The following is a 17,554-nucleotide window of genomic DNA, read 5'->3' on the forward strand; positions in this document are numbered from 1 at the left end:
AGTGGAGGAGCCTGGGGAGAAGTGGGAATTGGGGAGGACGGGGCCCTTCTGGCTTTGGGTAGGTTTGCCAGGGAGGGGAGACAGGGGAGGGCAGTATGGGGGCCGCTGGCCCTCCTTGGGTTCCAGCCCCCCGCACACACAGGTTTTGACCTCCCATCACCCCCACCCGCTGCCGGCTGGGCTGAGGCAGGTGCGGGCTGGGCGAGCCTGGTTAGACCGTGGCGCTCAGCATGGCCTCCGTCTCCGGCAGGATCTTGTTCTGGTTGGAGTCTAGGCCGAAGAACTTGACGCTGAGGCCATCCACGGGGTGCACGACAGGGACCAAGGTGACGCGGGGGAAGGTCCGGGTGGCCAGCTCGAAGCGGCTGGTGCTGGCCAGCTCCACCGCCAGCACCTTCAGGAACAGCTTGGCCAGGTGCTTGCCCAGGCAGGTCCGGACGCCGCCACCAAATGGCAGGTAATGGAAGCGGCCATCCTTGTCTTCGCGCCGCGCCTGGCTGAAGCGGTCGGGGTCGAACACGTTCACGTCTTTGAACACGGGTGCCGTGTCGTGGGTGTCCCGGATGCTGTACATGACACTCCAGCCTTTGGGGATCTGGAAACCCTGCAGTAAGATGGGGGGCAGAGGTGGGGTGGTGAGAGGCAGAGGAGGCCAGGGGAGGGCCCAGGACTGCCACTTGCCCGTCCCCACCCCCAGAATGCTCATGATTGGCCTCTCCCTAGAGGTGCCCCGCTGTGGTCCCCAGGCCTTGCCAGCTTCTCCCTCCCAGCATGTTAGTCCAGTCTCCTATTTACAGACGTCCATATGCAACATCACATATGACACCTGGGTTGGCACCATCTGACGCTCTCCCATCAGACTGCAAGCTCCCTGAAAGCTGGCACTGGCTGCCCAAGGGGGAGGCTGGTCCTTCCCATGAGTCAGCCCCGGCCCCCATGGCAATGTCCCCCTGGCCCCCCACCCCCAGCCCTGCGGGGCCCAGCCTCACGTCGAGCTCGAAGGTCTGCAGCACGGTGCGGTAGCCGCCAGAAATGGGTGTGAAGAGGCGCATGACCTCCTTGATGACACAGTCCAGGTAGCGCAGCCCGCTGAGTGTGTCGAGGCGCAGGGTGCCCTCGCAGGGGCAGCCGCCACTGTGCAGGATACCCTGGGCTCGCAGCTCCTCCCGCAGCTTCTCCAGTACGGCCGGGTGCTTCAGCAGCTGCATGATGAGCGAGGTGCTGGCGCTGGCTGTGGTGGCGTAGGCCGCGAAGATCAGCTCCAGGGTCCCGTCCTGCAGCGGCACAGAGGAGAGGCGTCACTGGCTATCTGACCGTGGCTGGGTGGGCCCAGCCCGGGGCAGCCCTGTTCTGCCAGTGTCCCCTGTGCCCAGGGTCATCTGTGCTGAGCCCTGCCCACTTCCTGATGTGGATTCTGCCTCCTTGGAGACTCATGTTGCTGGGGCACTAGGGCCACGATGGACATGAGGGCATAGACAGTCCTTGGCTAGACAGGAGACACAACTTCTGCCATCTAGGGCAGAAGCACTAGTCTGTAAGTCCCTTGGGGCAGAGCCTCTTGTCATTTGCTGCTGGATTCCTGGGCCAGCCCAGCAGGCCTGATCAATGCCATGAGCTCACAGAAGAAAAAGAACAGACCCTAAGGGGCTGGGCACCAGGCGAGCAAGTGCATGTGTGCGTGTGTGGGGACACAGGTCTGAACCCGGCCTTCCCACTTCCAGCCGCAGTTCCTTCCTCCATCCCCAGGAGAAGGACATCGGGTAGGTGGTCAGGGTAGCTGACAGGGTCTAGGAGGCAGCCTGGGGCCACATCCATGAGGACTGCAATGAGAAGGCTGAGGGGAGGTGACCCCAGAGGACTTAAAGGCACCTGCAGGGTTCTCTGGGGAGCAGGCCACAGTGGCCATGGGTTTCCCATGGAAAGTCCCCAGTAGGTCATCTTATTCCTAGCCCTACAATTTACAAATGTGGACACTGGTCCCAGAGAAGGGAGTGAGGGGGTCTGGGTCTCCTCCCTGACATGGCACTGCATACAGGTCACAAAACTTCTTGGTCTCTTCCTGGCTCCCCAGGAAAAATTTTAGGGCTAGAATACGGGAAGCAAAGACAGTGGGGATGGGAGTTTCCAGTGAGTGCCAGGGGCACCCTAGGTGGGGAGGATAAAGACCCCTCCTCAGTGGCACATCTACCCAAAACAGGCCTGGAAGTCCTGCTTGGGGCCCCACTGGGCTTGGCCAATGCCAGGCAGGATAGGAGAGTCCACAAGGGCCACCAGCTTGGAGGAGAGCCCAACTCAGGTCCACATCTCCCCTGCTCTTCCCCAGGGGCCAAGTCTGGCCTCAAGCAAGTGGCTTCCCTTTCTGGACTGCATGTCCTTTGCTGCTCAAGCTCCCAGGAGCTGTGCGGAGAAGACAGTGGCCCACTGCTTCCTACACAGCAGGGGCAGGGACACATTCTCTGCTTCTGGTTTAGCTCCCTCCAGCCACGCTTGCAGCTCAGAAAGTGTGTGTGTCTTGGGACCAGAACAGATAGAGACAGCCAGGTGCCTTTCCCAACCCAGAGGAAGCCCCGGAAGGGAGCTCGTGCTGCCGGGGGCAGCCCCCACCTTCAGCTCCTGCATGCTCATCTCCTTCCCGTGCTCCTTGCTGCTCTCAATGAGGATGTCCAGGGCGTCTGAGTAGTCCTTGCCCTGGGTGCACTGCAGTTTCTCCCGGATTGCCTTTTCCAGCCCCTTCTGCAGGATCTGCCGAGCCTGTATGCCCTGAGGGGAGAAGACGCTGTCACCCAAGGGCAGGGCAGGGCTCCCATCTGATCCTCAGGACTGTCCTACCCTGACACCTCTCCTCTTCATCCCTGTGCCCTGGTGCCTGTGTTGGTGGCCTCCTCAGGGTGGGCTTGTGGAAGCCCCCACTCCCCTCTCCTACCAGGCCCTGGGTGCTCACCCGCCGGTAGCCACTGAAGGGCAAGTCGACTGGCAGGGAGAAGATGTTCTCCACAAACTGCTGGTAGACCTCGAAGAGGTGCCCGAGGTCTTCCTCGGGGATGCTGAAGCCCAGCAGCACCCGGATGGCCATGCGGAAGGTGAGCTTCTGTGCCTCCTGGTACACATTGATGGCCTCGGGGTGGCTGCTCCAGGCACGCAGCGTGTCCTGTATCACCAGCTGGATCTTGGGCAGGTAACTCTCCAGGGCCTCGTGGCTGAAGATCTTGGAGAATACCTGGAGGGCAGACAGGCAGGCGGGTGAGCTGGTCAGCACAGTCCGCCCCAGGCTGGTCTTCTGAAGCTGACATGGTCCCCGCTGTGCCTGGATGAGGCACCCATCCCAGGACTGCAACCAGAGAAATTCAGGTCCTCACTTCCTCCCCACTGAGCTCCCTGCTTCCATCTCCCAGAGGCCTCCCAGACACAGCCCCCTTACTGGGTCCCCTACTCCGAACCCCCATTCTACTTCCTGTGTCTTGGCAGGGAGGCGGGAAAGAACAAGATTAATACATAGTTCATAAGCATTTTCATTCCAAGTTGGGACTCTCCACATAACTCATAGGGTGGTGACCTGGGCTGTCATCTCCTTTCTTGACCCACAGAAAAGTGTGTGCTCCACACAACAGCAAAGCCTTGAGGACTGGGCAGTCCAGATGCCAACAATTCTGCAGGGGATGTGGCTGTCCCAGCTGTGGGGGGGCACAAGAGAGGGTTGAGACAAGCTGGAGCAGGGAGGCTGTCTTTCCACTGCAGGGAAGAGTCCATTCCCGCACTCCTGGGATACAGGGCAGAAGTGCCCAGGAGGAGCAGGAAGCGGGCGAGTGAACTGGATAGAGAAGAGGCAGAAAGTAGTAGGTGGCTTTTCTTCTGCTCCACTGATGGGAGAGCAAGAGAGTCTAAGGCTAGACCACAAGCAGAACTTCCTGGGAACAAAAACTGTCCTCACTCCCTGGGAAACACCTACTGGCTGGAGATTCTAGGAAGTTTATTAACAGTTGTGCCACTAAAATGGCCACCAATGTGGCCAGGTCTGGAGGCAGGGGGATGGGGGCAATGGCTTTCCACCCCAAAAGACCACAAAGACAAACAGAAGCCCTTTTAATTCCCTGCATCTTCCAGGACCATTTTAAGTGGCCACTGAGTCCCTGCTTCCACCTCCCCCTGCCTTCCGTCTGCTGATTGGCCCGGTGGCCCCCTTGCCGCCCCTCCTCACCCAGATACCCCTGCACATGTTTTTCACACTGCTGCCCACGGTGCACAGAGGGGGAACGATACTAGTTTATTTACTGACAGCCTGTGGGTGTCCCTTGTATCCAACAAACTCCGTCCCTCCAAGAGTCCAGCGCAGAAGGGGTGCCCCCCCCACCGGCGGCAGGGGAAAGGTCATCAGGGAAGGCAGGGAGGGGAGGGGCAGTGCAGAGGGAGGAAGCCCCCCACCCACCCCATGCAAACCACACACACACGCCTGCCCTCCCCTCCAGCTCCCCAAACACAACCGCCGCACAAACTGTAAATGTGAGAATTTCCCCTGCAGTCAGCTCAAGGAGGAAAAGGTAACATTTTCCTGGCCTGGGCCCTGCATGGCTAATGGGAGGGCTGGTTTGCAGAAATAACAGTGCTGGCCCTTCAGTGGCCCAGCCAGGCGCTCACAATAGCACTTTCATTCCGAAATTCCCGGTGGGTAGAGGGTGGGAGGGAGGGAGGCTGGCGAGGGGCAGAGAGGCCCGCACTGTTTGGAGCTGCTCCCGCTACAAAGAGACAGCTGAAAGGTAGAAGGACAATACGAGGTCACCTAGGTCAGCCCAGGCCCGGATGAGTCACTCACACCTTGCCCAGTTTCGGGGGTCCCAGAGAATTTCCAGGGGGGACTTTAGCTACCACCTCCATCCAGAGGGTTATGAATAAAAGCCATGCTGTCTGCCTCCACGCCCTCTGGTGTCCTTAGGATTCCAGCTGGGTTCAGCCCTTGGTGAAAGGGTCTTGGTGGGGAGTGGGAGTGGGACCCTACCCCCAGAACCCAACACTGTCCAACTCAGGGCCCTTACAGATAGTGAAGAGGCCACCAGGGGAGCAGAAAGCAGCACAGAGGAGCAGAGCAGGCCCATCAGGAGAAGAGAAAGTGAGGCAGAAAGGAGGAGGCTACCAGGCCCCCATGGAAGGAAGGTGAGGTAGGAGGCCACGCCGGTCCCTGAGCCAGCCAGCTCAGGGCAGACTAGGGGTACTGTCATGGAGGGGGTGGGCTAGCCAGGGACCCCTGCACATGGCAGACATGGGCCCAAAGAGGGGCATGTGGAGGAGCGACAGGCAGAGGCCAAGCCCACCAGGAGCAGCTGGACTCTAAGGTGCATGGGGTGATGGGAAAAGGTAGGTTGGGCACCCAGAGACTTGAATTTTAACCACAGATCATCCACCAACTTATTGTGTGTTCCTGGCCAAGTCACTATCCACCCCTGAGCCTCAGTTTCCCCATCTGTAAAATGGTGAGGTTGAACCAGGTTTCTATCCAGAGCACCCAAACGCTAATATCCACTTGCGCCTAAGTAGATGCAGACCCCTGAAAGCAACCCAGAACCAGGCAATGCTCGAGCCACCTGGGGAGGGCCTGCTAGACCCAGGAGGGCCCATCCCGGGGTTTCCAAAGATGGAGTGCTGAGGGTCCCCACTGCACCCCAAGAGTGGCCAGCTAACCCACTGGCAAGCCCTGACCTGCCCCATAGGTTATGGTCCCCGCGCCCTCTAGTGATGGCTGGCTGAATCGCGCCTGCTTAGGCCTTGGGGGCCAAGCAGGGCAGGAGCAACCCAGTAAGACAGAAGGGTCCAGGCAGACCTGGGACTGAGCAAAGAGACTCCAAGGGCAGGAGGTCCACACCTGACTCCCAGGTGGGAAGGGGTCCCAAGCAAGGCCAGGAATTGGAATGGCCCCAGGAAGCCCACTGCCACCTGTACCTGCAAGAGAATTGAAGCCAGGACCAAGGCTTTTGTCTTGACCAGCCTCTGGTCTGCCAAGTAACAGCTAGCAGGTTGCTGCCCCTCTGAGGCTGTTTCCCCACTGGTTTCATGAGGGGTACAACCGGATTTTCTGAAGCCCCTTTCCACCTGGCTGTCCCATGATTCTCCTCAGAGCCCCCCTGAGGTGGAGAAAGTACCCAAATGAGAAGCCAAGCATAGGGAGTGGCAGGGCACTCTGGCCCCGAGGGGCTTTGTTCAGAGGTCACCAAGTCCATGGCCCTTCCTCCGGCCAGCTGTTCCACAGGCACTGGGGCCCCTCAAGGGCTGGGAAGACTCCAGGGCCTCATCCCTGGGTCCGTGCCCAGGGTTAACAACTCAGGCACTTCCTGAAGCCAGGCAGCCCAGAAACCACCACCCACCACAAAGGACAGGCGGAGGCGGAGGAGCCGGCCAGGGCAGAGGGAGGCTGGGCTGCGTCAGGGCAGGCTGGGTCTGAGGCGGCCGCCTGCCGGGGTCAGGACTCGGGCACTCTGGGAAGATGCCCGGGAAGCGGCTCGGTGTGAAGAGAGGAAGGGTTCCCGGCCCCCAGAGCCGGCTGCCCTGACCACAGTCATCACAGGAGCCAGGGCTGCTTTGTTTTCCTCTGGGGCTTCCCTCGGAATTCCCAAAAGTGAGCCAAGAATGTCGGACAAAGGTCACTGGGAACCAGCCCAGGCCCAGGCAAAGCCCTGCAGAGGGAGCCGCAGGTATGGACTTCCCACCAGGGTTGGGGTCTGGGCGGGTGAGGGCAGAGGGTCACAGGAGACCTGGGCACTCCCATCCAGGTATACCTATACCTGCTGGAGCCTCAGAGGCACAGGCAGAGGGGAGGAGGGGCTCCTGTCTTGAGGGATGGCCTTAAACAACCCCCCAACAAAAACAATAAGTTTCCCCAACAAAACAATAAGCTTGCGAGCCACATCCCAGGTTCTCTTCCTCCCTTTGGAATGTGAACCGATTCACAACAAGGCTCTGGGGGCACCACTGGGGGCTTGTCAAGGCACAAAGCCCCTATAATTGTTTCTGCAAATGCTTTCTGCCCCCAGTCAGGCCTGTATCGCCCCTCTCGCCCCAATCTAGTGTCCTGGGAGAGGTGGCTCTGGAACCTCAGGGCCCTGCATGCTGAGCCTGCTCAGCCAGATAGCCTCTCCTTCTCCGCCAGAGGCTAAGGATGGACAGACACAGAGATGGGCAGCCACGGGAGCAGGAAGAGCCCGAGAGAGACCCCACTGCCTGTGCCAGTGACTCAGACTGGGAGGAATGGAAGCAGCTGCCCAGGAGGGGTGGGGGCCCGGGCAGGCCACCCGGCCAAGCCACCGGAGCCGCAGCCTGCGGAGTGGAAAGAATAACAGAGGGAGGGCAGCCACCGAGGCAGCCGTCCACACAGGGTGACGCCAAGGTGTGTACTTTATACTCAAGTAAGGGGGGTGGACAAGAGAGGACGTCATCTTCCCAGCTGCCTGGGGTTTCTACCAGGCCTCGACTTCACCCCACTCAGCCCTCTGGTTGGGAGAGGCTGGCCCAGAGGGCACCCCCTGTCCCCAGCCTGTGCATGCCCCTTTCCTGTCCCCCATGGGCTCACCTCCAGGCCTGCTTCTCACCCCCCTGACTCCCACACACACAACAAAAGCACGTGGAGGTGAGGGCAGCGCTTGGCAAATAACTGCTGGGCCCCAGACGCAGAAAACGCTTGCCTAAACACTCTTATCCCTCTTCCAGCCACAAGATACCCCCTTAAAAAGCTGAGGCCCAGAGGGGAAAGGTCACAGTGCAGGGCATGACTGGCCACACCCACCAGGGTCCCTGATCCCCCTGCCTCCCACCACTCCGAACCCCACTGAGCTGCCTTCTACTAGCCCTGGTGGGCTCTGAATTTATCTAAGAGTCCTGAAGTGGATTTCCTCCATGGCCCAAGTTCATTCTTGGGGTAAGGCCAGCTGTTCTGGCTACTCTGGTTTGTTCTCAGCATTTATCAGGTCCCTGGAGCCCCTTCTTTTCAGGCCTGGGGAACTGAGGATGGATATAGCGGCTGGCACAGGGGCTCAGGGCTAGAGCAGACCCCAGCCAAGCCTTCCCACTCCCTGCCAAGGCCACATTTGTCTTCCAAGGCTGGGAGAGTGAGCAAACACATCAGCACCACAGCCTTGGACCCCTCCCTGCCCTGGGAGAAGGACACAGAAAGGAGAGAAAAAAGGAGGGGGCGGCCTCCACACCCAGCCCGCCCACCCACCCTCTGCCTGGCGCAAGGGCATGGACAGGGAGGCGCCCACTCCCAGGCACCCTGGCGGCTCCCTCCCCCGCTGACCTTCACAGAGATCTGCTCCTGCCTCCCGCCCCCTCAGCAGCCCCTGTGCCCACCAGCTGGTGCTACAGTAACTTTTGGGTGAAGGACTTCAGCTGGCAGAACAAAGGCTCTGTGCCTATACCAGGGGCTGGGACAGAGCTCCCAGAAGCAGAGCTGCCTGGCTGTGCCACCTGCCTTCCCATCCAAGGTAGGTTGGAGCTTCTGCCCTGAGCTGAGCCTGGTGGACATCACTGTGCAGCCAGAGGCTGTGCCCTGGTCTGAGGACCCACAACTGTAGGTCCTCCTGGCTTTGCCCTCCTGCTGAGGTCCCTCCTGGCCTCTCCAGCCCAACACAAACTTCAGCATGCACAAAGTCTCTGAGAGGAGTGTGGTGAGCCTGAGCCTGAGCCTGACCTCCACCCCCACTCCAGGACAGGGCCCAAAGGCCAGGTCAGTGAGGGACAGTGGCTGGGTAGGCAGGGCTTCTCTAGCCTACCCCCAAAGCCCGTTCCTCCACCTCAGCTTTGGGCACAGAAGGCCCTGTAGGCAGGGATCTGGGTAGAAAGGCCAAGAAGACCACTCCTGGGGTCACCCTAGTCCAGGGGCTCCAAGGCTAAGTGCATCTCCTGAGATGCTCTCCAAGTCCCCTGAGGGTATCTCAGGGCCACCGTCAGGGGTACACTAAAGCTGCTGGCCCCTTGGCTTGAAGAGGCCCAGCCTCATCTCCAAAGAGAAAATGCCCAATCCCGGTGTGGGGCTAGGCATCAGAAGCTTCCAGAACTACGCCCTCCACCACGTCTCTGACAACCCTTTCACCCCCCACCTTCCCAAGCAGACTCCAGCCACCCTTCCAGGGCAATACCCCAGCCACTCTGTACACTAAGAGGGACGAGGTCACTCCCCCATTCATCAGACATCTCAAGCCCCGGGTGGGGGAGGGGTTGTAAAGGAGGAAGGAGGGAGTCTCAGGCCCTGGCTGTAGGGACACAGACCTGGCTTCCAGATGATTCTGTTCAATCTGGCAAGACTTTCTGGACTTCCTCCCTGGCAACCCCAACCCTGCTGGCCCTAGACCACCAGGGCAGCCAGGGCAAACACCTGGAGTACAGCGATGGCAGCAAGGAGCCCCCTCCCAGCACATCTGGTCAGACCTCCCAGAGAAGGGTGAGCCACCAGCCCCAATGGAAACAGTGACGCTTCTAATTCCCCCCAGCCAGGCCCCAGCACACCTGGTCCCCACTTCCTGCCTGTACATCCTAACCAGGCCACTCTCCAGCCAGGTCCCTGACTGAGGCCTGGGCTGGAGAAGGCAGTGTGAGGTGCACGTGGCAGCCCCCACCCTCGCCACATGGAGTCCACCAGGCACTGGGTCCAGCGGACTGGCCATTCTCTCCAGGACCAAGGTGGATATTTAGAAAGAGTGTCCCCAAGTATTCTCTTCTTATTTCTCCAGCTAGACTCCACTTCTTGAGGACAAGGGTCAAATTTCCTGCTTCAAAGCACCAGCCCTTTTATCTGGTTCAATTAGGGAGATTTGGGGGGCAGGATCCTTTTGTCTTACTGACTACTCATTTACTGCACGGCCCACACACATGCCAAGTAGCAAGCACACAGCTAGTACACACAAACGGAGGGCCCTCTATGTGGTTCTTAAGCCTCGGTCAGGATGAACTGGCTTCTGGCCATTCCCTGACCCCAAGCAACTAGAGGGCCAGTGCTCTGAAGAGGCAGACCATCAATATCTCACCCTCTGTCCTCACTTTCTGCCCCCAGCCCCAGCCCCATCCCTGTCCCTCTCTCTTCCTTCTCAGTGTATCCCTCTCACTGTTCATCTGTACTGTTTGCTTCCTTGTGCTGCCCTCAACCCCCACCCCCAATGGACAATATAAGCCAAAACCTTGGGGCTTTCCAGGCAGGCCCTCTCCACCTGGCACCTGGATGCCCAACATCAAGTCAGGTAGAGGGTGGGTGGAACCCCAAGGCCTCATCCCAAAGCCCTCTACACCCTCAAGGTCTCACACTCTGGCCCCAGCCAAGCCTCTTTCTTCCTCCCAGCACCCCCTACTCACCTACCCCAGCTTCTGGTAGTCCCAAGTGAACAGGACCGAGTAGAACTCTACTTGGTGGCCGAGACACACCTACTCCCATGGATGCCGAAGGCCTGTGTTGCAGGCTCTCCCTGCTTTCTTTGCTTCCTGACCTAGTTCATGCCTCACTCAACATCTCTAAGCCTTGGTGTCCCCTTCTGTGAAAGGTGTACAATAATTCCTTTCTTGTCAAAGCTTCTATACAGATGAAATGAAGAAGCAGCCAGAGCCTTTGGAGCTGGGGTCTTGAGTCTCAGCTCTCCCCTCACTCTTTGGAACGGGTCCTTTGGTAGAGTCACAAAACTATGTCCAACACCTTTGAAAAGCCCTCATTTTTAAGTTTACAGACCCCCTTCCAACCACTCCTCAGAACCGCCCCCCCATTTGTCCCTAGGACGTATTAACTGCTTCCATCTCTGAGTGAGGTAGATGGAAGAGATGACATCGGCAGCCCCTTTCCAGTTGCTAAAATACATGCTTTATTAAGGATTGGGGGGGGGGGGACACGCACTCTCCTCAGTTTGATTTTTCTTGCTTTTGTCTGCCATGGAGATTTACCTTTCAGAGGCAGTTCAGAGAACATCAAATTCTACAGGGCTGTCGGCGAGTAGCACGGTTCCCCACGTTCACCAAGGCCAACTCACGCACAGACTACTGGCGGAGGGGCCTGCCCCGTCGCTCCCTCCCCTGTCCCGCGGTCGCCATTCCTCCGGGAGACCAGAGACTGACTCTCCCTTTCCTTTAGGTTTCCAACCTGGGTGAGTCCTCTGACCCAATGGAAAAAAATGGAGTGGGGGAGGTCCTGCAGCCTCCCTTCTGGCAGATTCAGGCCCGCAGCCGGCGCCCCGCCCGCTCGCCGGCCCGCCGGCTCAGCTTCGGGTTACTGCAGTTCAAGCAGCACGTGCCGCCCGCGCTCTGAGCCGCGGCGGCTGCGGCGGCGCAGCCAGGGGGAGGCGGCGGGGAGGCTTGCTCCGTGCGCGCTGGCTCGCCGCCTCCGCGCCTCTTCCAGTCGCTCGGGAAATCCACAGGATAAACACCCACTTTCTCTTCCTCTTTATGGCGGGTGGGGGCGCTTTGATCCCCCGCCCGCGCCTGGGCTGCTCTCCCACCCCTCGCCCTTCCCCCACGTCCAGGCCGGTGCGTGCAATGGCGCAAAGCTCACCCACCGCACCTCTCCCAGGAGAGGCCCCGCAACCGCTGCCCGTAGGCGGCCCACCCGCCCTGCCCCGCGTCCGCGCGCGTCTCCCTTAAAGCAAACTGTGCGGTGAGAGCCAGGTTTGATTTTAGAATGATCAGTCTCCAGTCCTCGGAATTCCCGGGGGAAACTTGGAGCACCGACCAATTTTCCCGCCCCCTTCTTTTTGCAGTTCCGTGGAGCACCGCAAAGACAGGCGTTGGACACCCCAGACCCCGCAGGTTCAAGCTCTGTCCAAAGCATCCCCAAACGGCCACCCTTTGGGCCTGGTGGTGTCCCTAGCGCAGTCGGCCAGGAGGAGGCCTGTGCAGGCCGTAGAAGGGCTCAAAGCCGTCTAGGCAGGAAACTGCGGGGTCCTCGAGTATGATCCGAAAAGAGGGGAGCAGATTCGGGTGGGGAGTTTCCGCCGGGGTTCGCAAACTCCTACCCCCAGGGGCGTGCACAGAAGAAGAGGGCCAGAGCTCTTACCTTGCGCTTGTTGCGGTGGATGTCGCCGATGGAGTTGGCCACCGTGTTGGGGCCCAGCAGCATGCGCGCGCTGCGCGGCCACTCGGTGCTCACAAGGTGGTGCTCACCCATGAGGATCTTGCGCACGTTCTCCGCGCCGGTCACCCGGATCAGCGGCCGCCCCAGCAAGTGCGTCTTGAACACGTTGCCATACTTCTCCCTCCGTGACGACTGGAAGCCGGAACCCTGCGGAAGCCACACCAGAAACCTTTTTCGGGGTGCCCATATCCAGAAGGCCCTTGGGGGAGGGACGGCACACCCCACTCCAAAGTGTCATTCACCTGTCCCTCCCAACACACACACACACGCAGGTTTTATTTTTTATAGCGTGCACAAGAACTGGGAAGTAGGACCTAGAGAATAATTAACGCAAGGAGGCGGGAGGCCCAGAGCACCCTTGGGACGCTGTTTTTTAGTAATGACTTTCGGGAGGGGAAAGGTATCCCGGACGGCTGGACCCGAGGCTAGAGCTTCTACTCCCCATGCCCCACCCCCACCCCGCGCTCGAGAGCCTCTCGGAATAAATATTTCCAGGCTTCGGGCCACGGGCTGGCGAGACCCCGCGGGGTGGCCGCAGGCCAAAGATTATTTATAGCAGTGAGCGGTCCGTGCCCGGAGGCAGTCACTACAGATGGGGGTTGGAGTTTCCTCCGTTCTCCGGTGTGGCCCGCGCAAGAACCGGGCAGCCCTCTGAGGGCTCTGCAGGGCGGGGTCGCGGGGCGAGAGCCGCAATTTTCCGAATGCATTTTGCCCTGGAAATAACTGAGTCGAACTTTCGTTACCGCCCTGGAGTTTGGAACCAGAGCGCGGAGGAAGGCGCGTTTCGCGGGGCGGGGCGGGAGCGGGCGGAGCGACCCGCGCAGGTAACCGGATCCCCGCCGGCGGCGGCGGCGGCGCGAGCCGAGGATGGCTGGGACCCGGCCCCGGCCTGGCGCTCCGAAGAGGTGGCGGAGCGGGCCCCGCGAGGGTACCGGAAACCGAGGGGACCTCGGAGGGGCGGGGGCAGGGACGTCCCGCTCACCTTTGACGTCGGCACTCGCCACCCCACCCCACATTAACTCTTCTCTTGCCAGGGTAGTACCGGGTGAGAAGAGGAGAGGCGCCACCTGTCCAGCCGACCAGCCTGCCCGCCGACAGACGTAGGCATTCGGGCTCCAGACCCCCCAGGTCATGCACCCCCAAGGAGACAACCCGGCTCCTTCCTTTCCCGGGTAGTCTCCCTCCTCACTGTCCTTCCTTCCACGCAAAACTATTCTCCAGCTAGATGTGCACACACCCCGGCGCAGTCGAAAAGTGACTCTGCAGAACCCGAATCCCTAATCGCTTTTCCACATGCGCCTCCGGCCCTGGCGCGCGACAGGGAGCTAGCGGCGAGCGCCCGCGCCGCCAGGAGGGGGCCAGGTTGCGGGGGACGCCGCCCCGCTCCCGAGGTGGAGGGTGGGGAAGGGCTCCCCCCGCCGTGTCGCCGCTCCAGACGGCGTCTACCCCTTTAAGAAAACCGAGGCGGAGGGGGCGAGGAGCGGGCTTCCCTCCCACCGTCTGCTGTGCCCGTCTCCCTCGCTCCGTCTGACGCTCCGTCTCTCCTCTCCTTCTTTTCCTCTGTTTTTCTTTTCTTTCGACACAAAAGTTGGGTTGTGAATTTTCCGAGGTCGCCGCCGCCTCGCCCCCACCCCCCGCCTCTGATCTGCCTAACTATAATTAAAGTGCGTTTTTTGTGGCATTAATAAAGAGTTATTTGTCCGCCGTTTCCACAGTCTTCACAAAGAGGACTTTCATAGGGGCGGCCGCTTGGGCCGCGAGTCCAATTTATACAAAAATGTTGTATTTTTAGCCCTGGGCTCTGTTTAGATGGCGCTCGGTGGAAACGGAGAGCCCTTGGAGGTCCCCCCGTAAAATCTGATAAATGACTCCAAAAAAATAACGTTTGCTTCAGAGGGCTCCCATTAACCCCTTCAGCGTTCCTTTTTACGCACCCCCTAGTTTTCCTCCCCCCGCGGGATCTCGGGCCTGGGGCTGATGGATGGGGAGGCGCAGCTTTTCCCTTCCCCAACTTCCGTGCGGGTTGGACGCGGACCCCCTGGGGCCCTTGTAAGATTCAGAGAAGAGACCAGGGGAGGGAGACGGGGAGACAGAGAAAGGTCTGCAAACGGGGTGGGGGGCGGTGACAGACGGCGGATTCTGCAGTTTGGCTCTAACAAGGCGGGAGCCATTGCCCGTTTGAGTTATTTTATTTCCTAAATTTGCGGCCAAGAGCCTAGACCACCGCCGCAGTTAACCCTTTAAGTGTGGTGGCAAAAAAGGAGACGCTCTAGGGATTTCTTGGCGGGTGGGGAGGGGGTACTCCTATTGGTTGAAGTGAACCCCACCCCAGTGCACAAACAACCCCCAAAAGAGAAAGGTCGACTCTGGGACATGGAAAGACCACAGGGCAGAGGAACCTCCCGCCCCCTCTCCGTCCCGCTCCGCTCTGCTGTCACTTGGCCCGCGGCGGTGCAGAGAGAGAGAGAGAGAAAGAGAGAGAGAGAGAGAGAGAGAGAGAGAGAGAGAGAGTGTGTGTGTGTGTGTGTGTGTGTGTGTGTGTGTGTGTGTGTGTGTGTGTGTGTGTGTGTGTGTGTGTGTGTATGTGTGTGTTCGCGCGCGCGGATTGCACGCGTCTGTTAATTTCAAGCCAAGCTTTCGCACCTAAACCCACAGGTCCCCGGGCTCACCTTTCGCTTCACCTCTCCCGTGCAGGGGTTGTCTGTTTCAGGACATCCACTCTTCCCCTAACCCTCATCAGCACCCATCGGACAAACACGCGTACACATTTACACACACACACCTCCCGCGGTTACCCCAGAGGGCCCGCCCCCCCCCCCCGAAAAAACCTGGTGTGTATCAAATTGCAAAAGCGATTGTCTAGCATTTGACAAGGTTAACTCCAGTTTAACCTCCCCATTACCTACCTGGGTCTGGTGCCCGACGCGCCCCACCCCCATTATGAGCAGAGTGGGGTTCTGGGGCGTCTAACGACAAACACACGCACTCTCTCAATAGATCTTACACACACCTCTCCCAAGTTTCCCTCTCCTGCAAAACTGTCCCCACCCGAAAAGTAAATAGACCCTTTTCCCCGAAAGCCGAGAGTCCTCAGGTCTCTAGTTTCTTATTTTCCTTGGGTTACCTTCTTCCTCTCCCACCACAAACACACACACTTGCGCGGACCGCGGACGGGGCAGTTGTACCTGGCGCAGCCGACTATGCGGCAGGAACACAGCCCGAGTCTTAAAGGGGCTACTTAAGTTGCCACCGCCCCCTTCTCTCGACACTCGGTTTTCGACTCACAGCGACACCGTCAACGGCGGTGCCCAGGAATACGTCGGAAACTGGGGCCTGCCTGGAGCGCGAGGGGAAGGCGACAGCAACTCAAGATCGGACGCCCCCTCCGACTCACGCCAGGCGGGGAGTAGCCAGGGCGCTCCACGCATTCTTGCTTGGTCGCCCGCGACCGGGGCAAGTCAGTCTTCAGAGCCTCCTCGGGTCACGGAAGCCCTCCCAGCTCCCTGAACGTGCGCACCGGGCTCCAGTGGCCTCGCAACCACGCTGCAGGCGGGCAGGGGAAGCCCGGGCGGCGCAGGCTGCGAGGAGGGAAGGGGCGGGGCGGGAACCAGTGCCTTCAGGCTCCCGGCGCCCCCTGGCCCGCCCGCGGCTCCGTCTGCCCGGCGCTCGCAGCTAGCGGACCCCTAGAGCAGCGGAGCGAGCGCGCCCTTACCTGTAGCAGCCAGTGGCCGGTCTCTCCGATGAGCGGGAAGCCCATGGAGCCCTTGGGTATCGGCAGCTTGCAGCTCTTGTCGCGTGTGGCAGCCCAGCGCAGCTGCCACAGCTGCTGCGACACGGCCAGCAGCAGCGTCACGGACACCAGGCACGCGGCGAGGGTGGCCAGCGCCGACACCAGCTCCAAGCCCTCAAAGAGCATGTTGGCGGCCGCTCGGGGGATTGGCTGTGCCAGCGGCGGCGGGGGAGGGGAGGGCCGGACGGGAGGGGACCGGAGCGGCGGGGGAGGGGAGGCTGCGGCCAGGGGTCCTGGCACCTCCAGCCGAAACAGAGGAAGAAGGGGCCGAGGGAAGGAGAGTGGAGGCTGCGAGGGGAGCGGAGAGAAGGAGAAGAAAAATTGTCTAAAAGAAGAGAGAGAGGAGACACGAGGCGACTCGGGGTGCAACTTTGTTTGTTTGTTTGTTTGTTCCTTTATAGCGGGTTTAGGGGCTGCTCGGGGGGTGGTGAGATGAAGCCGTGAATCAGGCTGGTGGATTTGCTCTCCCCGCAACCATCACACTCGGAAAACTTTGGAAAACTTTGTCCAGCAGGAGCCTCTCTCTCGTAAGCCCCTTCCTCTGCTCGGAAAAAAAGAAGGGGGACAGAGAGCTAGCAGAGAGAAAGTGCGATCGGTTTGTCACAAATATTCCCCCAAAATTCCTAGGTTAAAAAAAAAGAAAGAAAAAGAAATTCTTGAATCCAAAAGTTCCAACGAACCCAGAAACTTTGGGGGGCGAGGGAGAAGGCTCCCCGGCTGAGGCGAGTGGAGAGGCCCGAGCCCAGAGTCCCGGGGCTGCCCCGGCGGCGCGCCCGAGCCCCAGAGCCTCCGCGGCACCCCGAGGCGGGCGCGGCGGGCGAGGCGGCGAGGCAGGCGCGGCGGCCGGAGCGCGGGTGCGGAGCCGGCGGGCCGCGGCCGGGACGGGACGCAGCCGGCGACAGAGCCCCGGGCGGGCGCTGGGGCGGCGGCGGCGGCGGCAGCGGCGGGCGGGCGGGCGGGGTGAGGCGGGGTGGGGTTGGGGGAGGAGGTGGAAAACCCGATCCGGGCTATTGTATCAATTAAGGAAAGGCAGTCCGTCCTGGGACGCAGTCTCTCGGCTCTGGAGCTGCTGCTGGGGAAAGAAAGGGGGAAAAAGGAAAGGAAGGCAAAAGGAATGAAAGGGGGGGAAAGCAGGAGGCAGGATTTCAGGGCTGGTGGTTTTAAAAGCTTGTCTCAATGTGAATTTGAGTCCAAAGCGCGGCGATGCGTGTGTTTATATAGAGGCGGGAGGCTGCGCCGTGGGCGCCCCGCCGCCGCCCCCACCTCGCCGAGCGCACAAAGCCGGAGGCGTGGTGAGAGGCCGGGCCCGCGGCCGGAGCGTGTGAGCGCCGGCCGGCCCCCCGCCCCGCCCCGGCCGCCCGCCGCCCGCCGGGGACCCACTTGTAGCCGCCGCAGGATCAAACTCAGTTCACCTCTCGCCTCCTCTTCCTTCTCTCCGGCGTCTCGCTGAGCCCGGCACCTACAGACGGACGAGATGAGACACGCGCGCGCACACACGCGCACACACACACACACACACAAACACACACACACACACACAGTGCGCACTCGCTTGGTGCCCGTTTGGCCGCTAGGCTACTTCCCTCCCTCTTTTCCTCCCTCCCCCGTCCCTGGCCCCCTCCTCCCGCTCCGGGCAGTCCTGCGTGGGCCGGAGCCCCCGCAGCAGAGGTCCTGGCTGGGCT

General features: G+C 60.5%; 1 protein-coding gene across 2 annotated transcripts; it reads right to left on the minus strand.

Moving 5' to 3' along the window:
* Positions 1-211: 211 nt before the first annotated feature.
* Positions 212-15,998, minus strand: LOC134363271 (cytochrome P450 26B1). 2 transcript variants are annotated; one of them, XM_063078843.1, is made up of 6 exons: positions 15,795-15,998; positions 12,005-12,229; positions 2,942-3,217; positions 2,605-2,760; positions 990-1,274; positions 212-604 (listed from the first exon to the last, which is right to left on the minus strand). In XM_063078843.1, exons 1-6 carry the CDS (start codon positions 15,996-15,998, stop codon positions 212-214), a joined length of 1,539 nt encoding a protein of 512 aa, XP_062934913.1. The 2 variants fall into 2 exon arrangements, with proteins under 2 accessions (XP_062934913.1, XP_062934915.1); XM_063078845.1 differs by lacking the exon at positions 12,005-12,229.
* Positions 15,999-17,554: the final 1,556 nt, after the last annotated feature.

The sequence above is a fragment of the Cynocephalus volans genome, chromosome 14 (assembly GCF_027409185.1).
Source record: "Cynocephalus volans isolate mCynVol1 chromosome 14, mCynVol1.pri, whole genome shotgun sequence".
Lineage (NCBI taxonomy): Eukaryota > Metazoa > Chordata > Mammalia > Dermoptera > Cynocephalidae > Cynocephalus > Cynocephalus volans.

Coding starts and splice junctions, on each gene's coding strand:
- LOC134363271 (XM_063078843.1), bottom strand. CDS start 15,998: ATGCTCTTTGAGGGCTTGGAGCTGGTGTCGGCGCTGGCCACCCTCGCC. Junction 3,218..12,004: donor TCCACCGCAACAAGCGCAAG/GTAAGAGCTCTG, acceptor TCTGCCCTCCAG/GTATTCTCCAAGATCTTCAG. Junction 2,761..2,941: donor CCTTCAGTGGCTACCGGCGG/GTGAGCACCCAG, acceptor TTCTCCCCTCAG/GGCATACAGGCTCGGCAGAT.